The 12969-nt window shown below is 42.8% G+C and overlaps 1 protein-coding gene across 6 annotated transcripts in view; it reads right to left on the reverse strand.

Annotated features, from left to right (window-relative positions):
• The window catches only part of fkbp15a (FKBP prolyl isomerase family member 15a), a 95067-nt gene extending 91229 nt beyond the window's left edge, over window positions 1-3838 (reverse strand). For 3 of the 6 annotated variants that reach the window (XM_059994327.1, XM_059994326.1, XM_059994325.1), the window contains exon 1: window positions 3707-3838. In XM_059994327.1, coding sequence (XP_059850310.1) covers window positions 3707-3762 — 56 coding nt within the window. In that variant the 5' untranslated portion in view covers window positions 3763-3838. Of the gene's footprint in view, window positions 1-3441; window positions 3678-3706 lie in introns of those variants that run through there. The other 3 variants (XM_059994330.1, XM_059994329.1, XM_059994328.1) reach the window with 1 other exon arrangement.
• Between the last annotated feature and the right edge of the window lie 9131 nt (window positions 3839-12969).

A 12969-nucleotide genomic window follows, 5' to 3' on the forward strand; every position in this document is an offset into this window, starting at 1 on the left:
TAAGGAATAGTCAGCATGGCTTTGTCAAAGGCAGGTCATCCCTTATGAGCTTAATTGAATTTTTTGAGGATGTGACTAAACACATTAATAAAGGTAGAGCAGTAGATGTAATGTATATGGATTTCAGCAAGGCATTTGACAAGGTACCCCATGCAAGGTTTATTGAGAAAACAAGGAGGCATGGGATCCAAGGAGACATTGCTTTGTGGATCCAGATCTGGCTTGCCCACAGAAGGCAAAGAGTGGTTGTAGACGGATCATATTCTGCATGGAGGTCGGTGACCAGTGGAGTGCCTCAGGGATCTGTTCTTGGAACCCTACTCTTTGTGATTTTTTTTTAAATGACCTGGATGAGGAAGTAGATGGGTTAGTAAGTTTGCTGATGACACAAAGGTTGGAGGTGTTGTGGATAGTGTGGAGGGCTGTCAGAGGTTACAGCATGATATTGATAGGATGCAAAACTGGGCTGAGAAGTGGCAGATGGAGTTCAATCCAGATAAGTGTGAGGTGATTCATTTTGGTAGGTCAAATTTGATGGCAGAATATAGTATTAATGGTAAGACTCTTGGAAGTGTGGAGGATCAGAGGGATCTTGGGGTCTGAGTCCATAGGACACTCAAAGCAGCTGCACAGGTTGACTCTATGGTTAAGAAAGCATACGGTGTATTAGCCTTCATCAAACGTGAGATTGAGTTTAAGAGCTGAGAGGTAATGTTTCAGCTATATAGGACCCTGGTTAGACCCCACTTGGGAGTACTGTGCTCAGTTCTGGTCACCTCACTACAGGAAGGATGTGAAAACCATAGGAAGGGTGCAGAGTAGATTTACAAGGATGTTGCCTGGATTTGGGAGCACGTCTTGAGAATAGGTTGAGTGAACTTGGCCTTTTTTTCCTCAAAGTGACGGAGGATGAGAGGTGACCTGATAGAAGTGTATAAGATGATGACAGGCATTGATCATGTGGATAGTCAAAAGGCTTTTTCCCTGGGCTGAAATGGCTAGCACGAGAGGGCATAGTTTTGAGGTGCTTGGAAGTAGGTACAGAGGAGATGTCAGGGGCAAGTTTTATATATATATATATATTTTTTTTTTTCTTTTTAAAAAAAAAACGCAGAGAGTGGTAAGTGCATGGAATGGGCTGCCGGCAACAGTGGTGGAGGCGGATATGATAGGGTCTTTTAAGAGATTCCTGTACATGTATATGGAGCTCAGAAAAACAGACGGCTATGGGTAACCCTAGGTAATTTCTATAGTAAGGCCATGTTCGGCACAGCTTTGTGGGCTGAAAGGCCTGCATTGTGCTGTAAGTTTTCTATATTTCTAGGTTTCTTATGTTACACAGGGCATTTGGAATGGCACTTTGGTGGAAGGTAGATATTGCTGCTAATAGAGTACCCTAAACAGACAGGAGGAGGAAAAAATACATGATAAAATTTAGTTATTTAACTCTTCTCCTTTAGAAGCTTCCCTGTTTTTTTTTTATAGCTCTTTTTCTGCATTTTAGTTCCATTTCCTCCTCAATATGTCTACATCGTAAATGTCTTTCAGACAATGGCTGTATAATTTTAAATCACTATCAATTATGTTAGAGCTCAGATTTTAAAGTCACCTTTCCTTGAACAGTTCAATTAAGGTAGGTAATAATGGTGGTATGATACTGTGGTGCAGAAGGGTTTATTAGCAGGGATATTAACTGAGATACTTTGACTCAAATTACCCTCAGAAAGAAATGCACAGATTTCCAAGCCCAAACACTTCGGAGTCATAGTTGCTTTGCCCACCAACTTCCTGCAGTCTGTTACAGGTTGAATAGTTTGTTTTAGTTCTATTTACAAATACTTACTACATTATCTTTTCAAATGGTGAAGAAATACCAATATTACACAATACCTCAATACAGTTGTCATTTATTGTTAAAAAAAAACATGCTTCGATACCTCGGAAAATGTTAAACATCCGCAATGTAACCAATTGGGTGTCATCTGTGAAACTCTGTGACAGACTTCTGTCTAGTTACACTTATACAACATGATTAACATTAAACGATCCTAAGTGCTTCAAAATTCAACACTGACTCACTATGAAATATTAAGGCAAATAAAGAAGGAAGAACCTTTCAAAGTCCAACCCTACATCCCCGCTGTGAGGGGTGGAAACAAGTAAGGCCAGCCAACAAGGCTTTGCTGAAGCTGAGTTGACCAACCCCCTGTACAGTGGATTATAGAGGCAATGATGCACTCCACCCATAGAATTGACTTCAGAGGAAAATGGAGTCCGGAGGTCATCGAAGGCCTATGCTCCACTGGGAGCCAATGGCCCAAGTGAGTAATGGAGGGAGAGTGTTTTATTTCTTTTTTTTTTGGATCTGAGTTGCATCAGCAGAGCATACACTTATTGCCCATTTGCTCTGGAGAAGATGACAGGAAGCAAATTTCCATCCATCCAGTAAAGTACTCCAACAGCTTTATTGGCCAGAGTTCCAAGAGTCAGACATAGTGATGAAGGAAACTTTTATGAGCATCTTTCCACTTGAGATCAGTGTGTGACATGCAGCGAGCTGTATTCCAAAGTCAAGAACAAAGCAACCACTATACACCGGTAGCACACGGAGGTTGATGGGATCCCAATCAAACAGTTTGCTGTGTCCCAGATAGTTTGAAGCTTCCAAAGAGTTGCGAGAGCTGCATTCCATCAGGCTCCTGACCCGTGTACTGCAGGTGGTAAGAAAGGCTTTCAGATGACAGAGTCCTCGCGCATTGCAGGATACCCAGTCTGACCTGCTCTTGTAGTCATGCCATTCGTGTGGCCGGTCCTGCTGAATTTGTGGTCATTGGTGACCCCAAAATATGGACAGTAGTGACAGCAACGGCAAGAGAAAGTGGTTTGAATCCCTCAGATTCATCAATAACATTTTTTTTTAGGCATAGACATCACTTGACCGTGTCTGAATATTGTCCAGGTCCTGCTACATGCACTGCTTGATTTGTTGAGAAAGTCATGAATAGGGTTCTCATGAATGAGAAAGTCATGAACGTGGCACAATTAGCAAACACTTCTCCTTATGACCTTACAAATGGGAAGAAATCATGGATTACAGTAAGAGGAAGTTAAACGGTGTACCTAAAAGAAATGCCATCAATCCTTGGTAAACTATACAATACCAGAGAAGTGAAGAGTATAGGGATACAGAGAAGCATAGAACTTGAAGCAGTCCTTCAAATCATACATCATTATAGCACATACCTCTACTGTATCTGGACCAAAGTCCTTTTAACAAAACTTCCAGCAGAGTAATCTGACAGCTCGCCAACATGTTCTCTCGTACACTGAACTGCTGGCTTTCACGCGCAAATAAAAAAAAACACAAAAAAAAAGTGGACTGTACTTAATTTTGTTCCGGCAAAGGTTTCGGGGGGGAAGTAGGTCTAAGTACGAGTTTACCTAAACAGGAAGCCTGCAACTCCAACCTGTTGGAAACATACAGCCAAGGAACAAGTCACATCAGCCTGAAGTTCCAGAACACAGTCAAACCAAGGACGACACCTCGTCTATCTCCTCTTCCAGCTGGTTGTCCGTTGGGTGAGTCCTACCTTGGCCCGCGGCGGCACGACCGGAAGGGAGAGGCGCCGGTATAGCAGCCAGCGGATTCTCACGACCTCGGCTGGCGATCAAACCAGGAGACCACCGCCGCCGCCGAGTCACTCACCCGCCACTCGGTGACAGAAAATCCATGTCGTCATCGTCGGCCGCGAACAAGGACATGACAACCACCGCCTCCGCCGCTCACTCCAGCACGCCGCCAGCAGCGTCAGCTGACACATCACCTGCTGCCATAAACTCGAAACGACTGTCGCACCAAACTGCCGCAAAATAATTCTTACTCCCCTCCCCCCCCCCTTTGCGCGTGCGTAGTACTGGCGCCGGGGGCATGTGGCCGGGCAGAGAAGTGGCGGGGTAATAAATGTTACGGTGAATTATACAATGAGCGGCGGAACTGGGTTCGGATGAGAGGGGAGGGAGTGCGCTAGAAACTCAATAGGGCGAACGGAACTCAGCAAACATTGCTAAGTTGTTGGGATTTCTGGGTTATAAAAGAACAGATAACTGATAGATGGATCGTGTGGTGAACTATGTGCCTGTCTGGACACGATTCCTGCTGACTGCTCCTGTGGCTCCTCCCACAGGCCCCTGTATAAAGGCGATCTGAGGCCTGACGCTCGGCCTCAGTCTCCAGGACATAGTATGTTGGTCACTCACTCCTGGTTCCTTCTTCCAGTCAATAAAAGCCGATATCTCACCTTACGTCTCAGTGTGAGTTATTGATGGTGCATCAGATCGATACTTTATCGATGCCAAAGGAAACTACAGTGTCGCAGTAGCATTACAGGTGCACAGATATAGATATTAGAAGAGAAGTAGAAGGAATGAAAAATAAGTTACTCCAAACAGTCTAACGGGATGGGGGTCATCGCAACAGTGCGCTTTGGAGCAGTGCAGTTGTCTTAAAGTGCTCCTCTGTTCAGCCAAGGTGGAATACAGAGGGCCATTGTCCAGAATTGCTAGGATTTTCCATAGGGTCCTTCATCCTACCACAGCCTCCAGTGTGTCCAGTTTGTCTCCTATAATAGAGCCAGCCTTTTTTAATCAGTTTATTGAGCTTGCTGGCATCAGCCATGTTGGTTCCATTGCCCCAGCACACCACCGCATAGAAGATTGTACTGGCAACAACAGACTGGTAGAACACGTGAAGGAGAGGTCTGCATACTCCAAAGGTCCTCATGAAGTAGAGGTGACCTGGCCCTTCTTGGACACAGCCTCTGTTTTGGTGCTCCACTCAAGCCTGTCATCCAGGTGCACCCCTAAATACCACATCCACATCCACATCCTCATCATCAATAGTAACAGGGAACAGTGCAGTTCATCACCTAAAGTTCATCACCATCTCCTTTGTCCTACTGATGTTGAGCTGCAGATGAATCAGTTTGCACCATTTAACAAAGCCCTCCAGCAGGGCCCTGTGTTCATCCTCCTGTCCTCCCTTTCTAATTGGACCTTTATAACAAATATTCCCGTTGTCCATCAATTAAGCCATACTGATAATCCACCTTCGTCACAAGCTTCCACAACAAGAATTATATGTGATGTCTGATAAGACTGGCAATTGTTCAAAATGATAGGAGAGAGAAAGCTGGGAACTGCAGTGTGGTTAGTGGAAGCAGAATTGACAGAAATTTAGGTTTCTATTTCAGCAGACCAATTCCTGCTATGGCAATCTTGGTACAGGAGTCAGGATCAATAAGGTCTGCAATCACTAGTGTGCAGGTTAATTGAAATGTACTAAATTCCAACAAGGATCAACAAGCGTGATGCAGCAAGTATGTTTTCCCTGGTTTGTCCCAGCCTTAGAATACAAGATGTAATATTTAGACTGAAATGAAGGCGACTCTCTTCACTTAAAGGTGGTGAACATGGAGTCTCTGTGACAGAAGACATGAGAGAGCAATAACACTGGCAGGGATGACGGCAGAGCAGCAGTGGCTGGAATTTCTGGAAGCAATTCAGAAGGCATAGGATATATACATCCCAAAGAGGAAGAAGTATTCTAAAGGAAAGAGGACGCAACCATGGCTAACAAGAGAAGTCAAAGCCAATATAAAAGCCAAAGAGAGGGCATATAATAGAGCAAAAATTAGTGGGAAGTTAGAGGATTGGGAAGCTTTTAAAAACCAACAGAAAGGAACTGAAAAAGCCATTAAGGAGGTAAACATCGAATACGAAAGTAAGCTAGCCAATAATAATAAAGAGGATACCAAAAGATTCTTTAAATACATGAAGTGCAAAAGGGGTGAGAGTGTATATTGGACCGCTGGAACATAATGCTGGAGAGGTAGTGGACATGGAAATGGTGGGTGAATTGAATAAGCATTTTGCTTTAATCTTCACTGTGGAAGGCACAAACAGTATGGTGGAAGTTCCAGGTTTCAGGGGTCATGAAGTGTGTGAAGTTGCCATTACTAGAGAGAAGGTTCTTGGGAAACTGAAAGGTCTGAAGATAGATGAATCACCTGGACCAGATGGTGTACACACTAGAGTTCTGAAAGAGGTGACTGAAGAGATTGTGCAGGCATTAGTAATGATCTTTCAAAATCTCTAGATCCTGGATTGGTTCCGGAAGACTAGAAAATTACAAATGTCACTCCAAGAAGGGAGAGAGGCAGAAGAAAGGAAACTATAGGAGAGTTAGTTTGACCTCAGTGGTTGGGAAACTGTTGGAATCGAATATTAAGGATGAGGTCCCTGGGTACTTGGAATTACATGATAAAATCAGCCGTAGTCAGAATGGTTTATTCAAGGGAAAATCTTGCCTCTCAAATCTGTTGGATTTCTTTGAAGAAGTAACAAGCAGGATAGACAAAGGAGAATCAGTTGATGTTGTGTATTTGGATTTTCAGAAGGCCTTTGACAAGGTGCCACACATGAGGCTGCTTATCAAGCTAAGAGCCCTTGGTATTATAGGAAGGACCTTAGCATAGATAATGCAGTGACTAATTGGCAGGAGGCAAAGAGTGGGAATAAAGGGAGCCTTTTCTGGTTAGCTGCCAGTGACCAGTGGCGTTCCACAAAGGTCTGTGTTGGGACCAATTTTTATGTTATATGTCAATAATATGTATGATAGAATTAAAGTCTTTTTTGCAAAGTTTGGAGACAATATGAAGATAGATGGAGGGGCAGGTAGGTTTAAGGAAGTAGTCAGATTGGGAGAATGGGCAAAGAAATGGCAGGTGAAATACAGTGTCAGGAAGTGTATGGTTATGCAGTATGGTCAAAGAAATTAAAAGATTGAGTGTTTTCTAAATCAAGAAGAAATACAAAAATCTGAGGCACAAAGGACCTTGAGAGTGCTTGTACAGGATTCCCTGAAGGTTAATCTGCAGGTTGAGTCTGTGGTGAGGAAGGCAAATGCAACGCTAGTATTCATTTCAGGAGGACTAGAATATGAAAGCAAGGATGTAATGTTGAGACTTTATGAAGCACTGGTGAAGCCTCACTTGGAGTATTGTGAGCAGTTTTGGGGCCTTTATCTTCGAAAGAAGGTTCATGAAAATGATTCCATGATTGAATGGCTTGTCATATGAATAGCATTTGATGGCCCCAAGCTAGAATTCAGAAGGTCAGGTTACCTCATTGAAACCTATCATATGATGAAAGGACTTGATACAGTGCATGTGGAGAGGATGTTTCCTATGATGGGGGAGTCTAAGACCAGAGGAAACACTTCAGAATAGAGGGGTATCCTCTTAGAGATGAGGAGGAATTTCTTTAGCCAGAGGGCGGTGAATCTGTGGAATTCTTTGCTATAGGCAGCTGTGGAGGCCAAGTCTTTATGTATTTTTAAGACAGAGGTTGATAGATTCTGAATTGTTTAGGGCATGATGGGATAAGGGTAGAAGGCAGGAGATTGGGGCTGGGAGGAATTTTGGATCAGCCATGATAAAATGGTAGAGCAGATTCGATGGACCAAATGACCTAATTCTGCTCCTTTATCTTAGGGTCTTATGGTCTAAGACTGAAAGCCAAATTGAAAAATACATTTTAAAAAAAGATAGATTTCTAGAAATGAAAGGGCACAGGAAGATGGTACTAAGATAGATAACACATTGAATGGTGGGAGTCAGGGAACACTTGAAAGACCTGCTCCTGCTATTGCTAGGTTTCCTGAATTAAACTAGATAAAATTATTTCAGATGATCTTTTAATTTGGTGATTAATTTGAAACTTTAATGCTGCATTATTCTCCACAGAAAATACACAGATTGTTGGACATCTTTAAGGAGCCTTAAAAAGGTGGCATCCATCTCGACGACCCTCATCGCTCAGGACATGCGCTGTTATCATTAGCACCAGCAGGAAGGAGGTACAGAAGCCTGAAGGCACACACTCAATGTTTCAGGAACAGCTTCTTCCTCTCTGCCATCAGATTTCTGAATGGACATTAAACCCACAAACATTATATCACTACTTTTTCTTTAATTTTTGAACTACTTACTTAACTTATATATAGTTACTGGAATTAAGTTTCTTTTGTCTCTATTATTACGTATTGCATTGTACTGCTGCTGCAAAGACAGCAAATTTCGCAATGGTGATGTTAATTCTAATTCCGAATATCCCCAACATTCTCTTTTTTGCTTTTCTGTATAAAAATGTTTGCATCCAGTTCAAGCTGAAGAAATAAATTCAATTTATTATAAGAAGAAAGATTTGTGAATGGAGGAGGTATTATTAAGTTTACAACTTCTAGTATTAGACATTATTGTTAAAACCCTTGTCCTTCAATCAAAATTTTGGATAAAGCATAAATATTCTGATACTGTCCCAAACAAGCAGGATCTTCTGGTCATTGCCATTTATATGGTCCTTATCTCCCAACTCTCTTAAAATGTCTTTCACCAATCTTTCTTCCATTCTCTGGTCTCATCTTTACTCATTCTCAAGTTTTTGTTTCTTTTGGGGCCCCATTTCCTAAACCACCTGTTTCTATTCCCAACCACCCCTCCCCAATCTTCAGTATTTATCTCTCCCTGCTCTCTGTTTCACCTCAGGTCCCCAGTCCCCAGTTCCCATCTTGCCTCAGCTCCCATCCCCAGCCTTTCTTTTCCCTGGCACTCATTCCTTAGTGCTCTGCTCCTTTCTTGAGACCTTAGAGTCATGGAGTTCCACAGCACAGAGACAGACCCTTTAGCCGACCATGTCCTGGCCAACCAATTTATCCAACTAGTTCTATTTGCCTGCATTCGGTCTACATCCTCATATACCTTGTGTACTTAAAGTTTGTCTAAATGTTTCAAGCAGAGTAATTATATCTAATTTCACCACCTTCTCTGACAGTCGGTCCCAGATATCAGCAATTCTCATTCCCCTCTGCTCCTGTTAAAGCTACTCCTCATTCCTTCACGTTTTCCACTTCAGGAGGTCTCACCGGAGTGTTGGCTCCAGAACAGACTCAATGATAATTGCACATCGGCCGGTGCGGGAGAGATCAAAAATAATTTTATTTCAAGTGGAAGAGTTAGAAAATGTCAAAAGCACACAGCCGGTGAAGTAGCTTGTGTGAACAAAGACACAAGGGTTAATATTTCAGGTTGATGATCCTTCATTGGACTCTGTCAAAACCCAAGTGGTCTGTCACAGTGATGATAGTGCTTCAAACCCTGCATAACAGGTTTTTTTGGGGTTGGAAGAGGGTTTGTTGGGAATATTTCAGACTTCGATAACATTTGCATTAAAAGTGCTTCAGGTTTTTCACCTGACCAGCCTAATTCTAACGTTCAGATTATTTTCCCACTTTGGAGATTGTCTTTTCTCTCACATACACACCTTCCTCGGATAATATTTCATTCTTCTAAATTCCAAGAAATGCAGTTTCCAGTAAACTCATAACTTGCCCAAGCTCAGGATTCTTCCAGTGATACTGTGGAAGTCCATGAACAATGATGCCATGCCCAAAATTATTTACACTTTAACTGAAGACAGTCTTCATTCATCTGAAATAAATATAGCACTGAAATGGATTTGAACTACGATGAAGAGTATCAACTTGAAATGTCGATTATACTCCTTTCTGTAGATGCTGCCTGGCCTGTTGAGATCCTCCAGCATTTTGTGTGTGTTGTTTTCTCCTGCTGTACTGTATATTAGATTTAGAACATAGAACAGTACAGCACAGGAACAGGCCATTTGGCCCGCAATATTATGTCAAACCAGTTAAAAAGCAAATCAGAAACACCCAAATATGAATCCCTCCTACCAACACGATGTCCATATCCTTCCATCTTTCTCATAGCCTATCCAAACATCTTGAAAGCCTATAAAGTACTTCCCTCTACCACCATACCAGGCAGCACATTCCAGGCATTCACCACTCTCTAAGTAAAATGCTTACCCCTCACACCCATCTTGAACCTGCCCTTTCTCACCTTCAATGTATACCCTCTTTAATTAGACTTTTCAACCCTGGAAAACAGATACCATCTGTCTATATATCTCTCATAATCTTATAAACCTCAGTCGGATCTCCCCTCATCTCCATCGCTCCAAAGAAAATAACTTAAGTTTATAGCACATGCCCCCTAAACCAGGGGCAGCATCATTTGCGGGTAGCAGAGTGAGCCGGGAGCAGAGTGAAGGCTTAAGGGCTTTGGCTCAACGGGCTTAGGCTGAAACGGGTGAGGCAAGGTAGGTTTAGGTTTCAATTTTTCCTGTTATTTGAGGAAAGGGGGAAGTATGAGTGTGAGGGCAGCTTGTTGTTCTCGGTGTCGGATGTGGGAGGTCCTGGAGTGCCCTAGCCTCCCGGGCTTCCACATCTGCACAAGGTGCGCCGAGCTGCAGATCCTAAGAGACCGTGTTAGTGGGGTGAACTACGTGTGCCTGTCTGGACACACCCCTCCCACAGGCCTCTGTATAAAGGCGATCTGAAGCCTATGCTCGGCCTCAGTCTCCGGGACGTAGTATGATGGTCACTCACTTCTGGTTCCTTCTTCCAGTCAATAAAAGCCGATATCTCGCCTTACGTCTCAGAGTGAGTTATTGATGGTGCATCAGTTAGGGAACTGGAGCTGCAGCTCGATGACCTTCGTCTGGTCGGGGAGAGTGAGGAGTTGATAGAGAGGAGTTACAGGCAGGTGGTCACACCAGGGCCATGGGAGGCAGACAAGTGGGTCACGGTTAGGAGGGCGAAGGGGAAGAGTCAGGTACTAGAGAGTACCCCAGTGGCTGTACCCCTTGACAATAAATACTCTTGTTTGAGTACTGTTGGGGGGGACAGCCTACCTGGCCAACAATGGCCATGCCTCCAGCACAGAGTCCGACCCTGTAGCTCAGAAAGGTAGGGAAAGGAAGAGGAAGGCAGTAGTAATAGGGACTTGATAGTTAGGGGGTCAGATAGGCGATTCTGTGGACACAATCAGGAAACCCAAATGGTAGTTTGCCTCCCTGGTGCCAGGGTCCGGGATGTTAATGATCGTGTCCAAGATATCCTGAAGTGGTACCAATGACATAGATAGGAAAAGGGAAGAGGTCCTGAAAGGAGAATATAGGGAGTCAGGAAGGAAGTTGAGAAGAAGGACCACAAAGGTAGTAATCTCGGGATTACTGCCTGTGCCACAAGACAGTGAGAGTAGGAATGAAATGAGGTGGAGGATAAATGTGTGGCTGAGGGATTGGAGCAGGGGGCAGGGATTCAAGTTTATGGATCATCGGGACCTCTTTTGGGGCAGGTGTGACCTGTACAAAAATCCTAGGGGACCAATATCCTGGTTGAGAGATTTGCTAAGGGAGACTTTAAACTAGAATGGTTGGGGGATGGGAATCAGTTTGAAGAGACTAGGGGAGAGGAGGTTAGTTCACAAATAGAGAAAGCTAGTAGACAGTGTGTGAGGGAGGATAGACAGGTGATAGAGAAGGGGAGCGCTCAGACTGAAGATGTAGAGGAGAAGGAAGAAAAAGATAATAAAGTTGTTTGCACCATTAGGGATAAACAGAGAGGAAGAGGTGGAGAGTTTCTTAAATGCATCTATTTTAATGCTAGGAGCATTGTAAGAAAGGTGGATGAGAGAGCATGAATTGATACCTGGAAATATGATGTTGTAGCTATTAGTGAAACATAGTTGCAGGAGGGGTGTGATTGGCAACTAAATATTCCTGGATTTCATTGCTTCAGGTGTGACAGAATCGGAGGGGCAAGAGGGGGAGGTGTTGCATTGCTTGTCCGAGAAAATATTACAGCGGAGCTTTGGCAGGATAGATTAGAGGGCTTGTATAGGGAGACTATTTGGGTGGAATTGAGGAATGGGAAAGGTGTAGAAACACTTACAGGGGTGTATTACAGACCACTTAATGGGGAGCGAGAATTGGAGGAGCAAATTTGTAAGGAGATAGCAGATATTTGTAGAAAGCACAAGGTTGTGATTGTGGGAGATTTTAATTTTCCACGCATAGACTAGGAAGTCCATTCTGTAAAAGGGCTGGATGGTTTGGAGTTTGTAAAATGTGTGCAGGATAGTTTTTTTTAATTAGTTTTTTTATACATTTTCTACATCGCTACAGATAAAAAAAACCCAGATCAAAATGAAGAACATTAATACAGTGCAAAAATAAACATACAATAATAATATAATACAAAAAAAGATAATTGAGAAAGCACCCAACTTGAAGACATGTAAAATTAGTATCCTCCCCAATCCCCGCAACAAAAAAAGAACTCCAGAATAACCACAACACAATATAGAGAATATAAATCAGGACAATCAAACCCCCAAAACTGTAAATACACTTAGCAACAGAAGATATTAATGCCTACTACCAAAAAAAAGGAGCTGAAAGCAAGGGACCGAGAAAAAAACCTTAGTTAAGAGGAAGGTTATAAAAGTACTCAATAAAAGACCTTATGGAACTTTATATCCGAATTAAGAACTGAATAATGAATTTTTTCAAGGTCTAAGCAGGACATAATATCGTTAAGCCATTGAGCATGCGTGGGCAGGGCAACATCTCTCCATCTAAGGAGGATTAAACGTCTAGCCAGGAGAGAAGCAAAAGATAATATTCAACACTTAGTCGAACTCAGACGTAAATCTGTCTCACCCAAAAAACCGAACAAAGCAATTAAAGGGTTAGGTTCTAGGTGGTGATTCAGAATATACGATAACATTATGAAGACATCTTTCCAAAATTTCTCCAAGCTAGGACAAAACCAGTACATATGAATGAGAGAGGCCTCGCCCCTTTTGCATTTATCACAAAGAGGACTAATATTAGGGTAAAATCAAGATAGTTTAAATTTAGACATATGGGCTCTATGAACAATCTTAAACTGTAAAAGGCGATGACGAGCACAAAGAGAGGTTGAATTAACCGATTTGAGAATCGAGTCCCAAGTCTCATCAGATAAGGAGGTATTTAAATCATGCT

This window comes from Hypanus sabinus, chromosome 18, assembly GCF_030144855.1.
Source record: "Hypanus sabinus isolate sHypSab1 chromosome 18, sHypSab1.hap1, whole genome shotgun sequence".
In the NCBI taxonomy this organism is placed as follows: domain Eukaryota; kingdom Metazoa; phylum Chordata; class Chondrichthyes; order Myliobatiformes; family Dasyatidae; genus Hypanus; species Hypanus sabinus.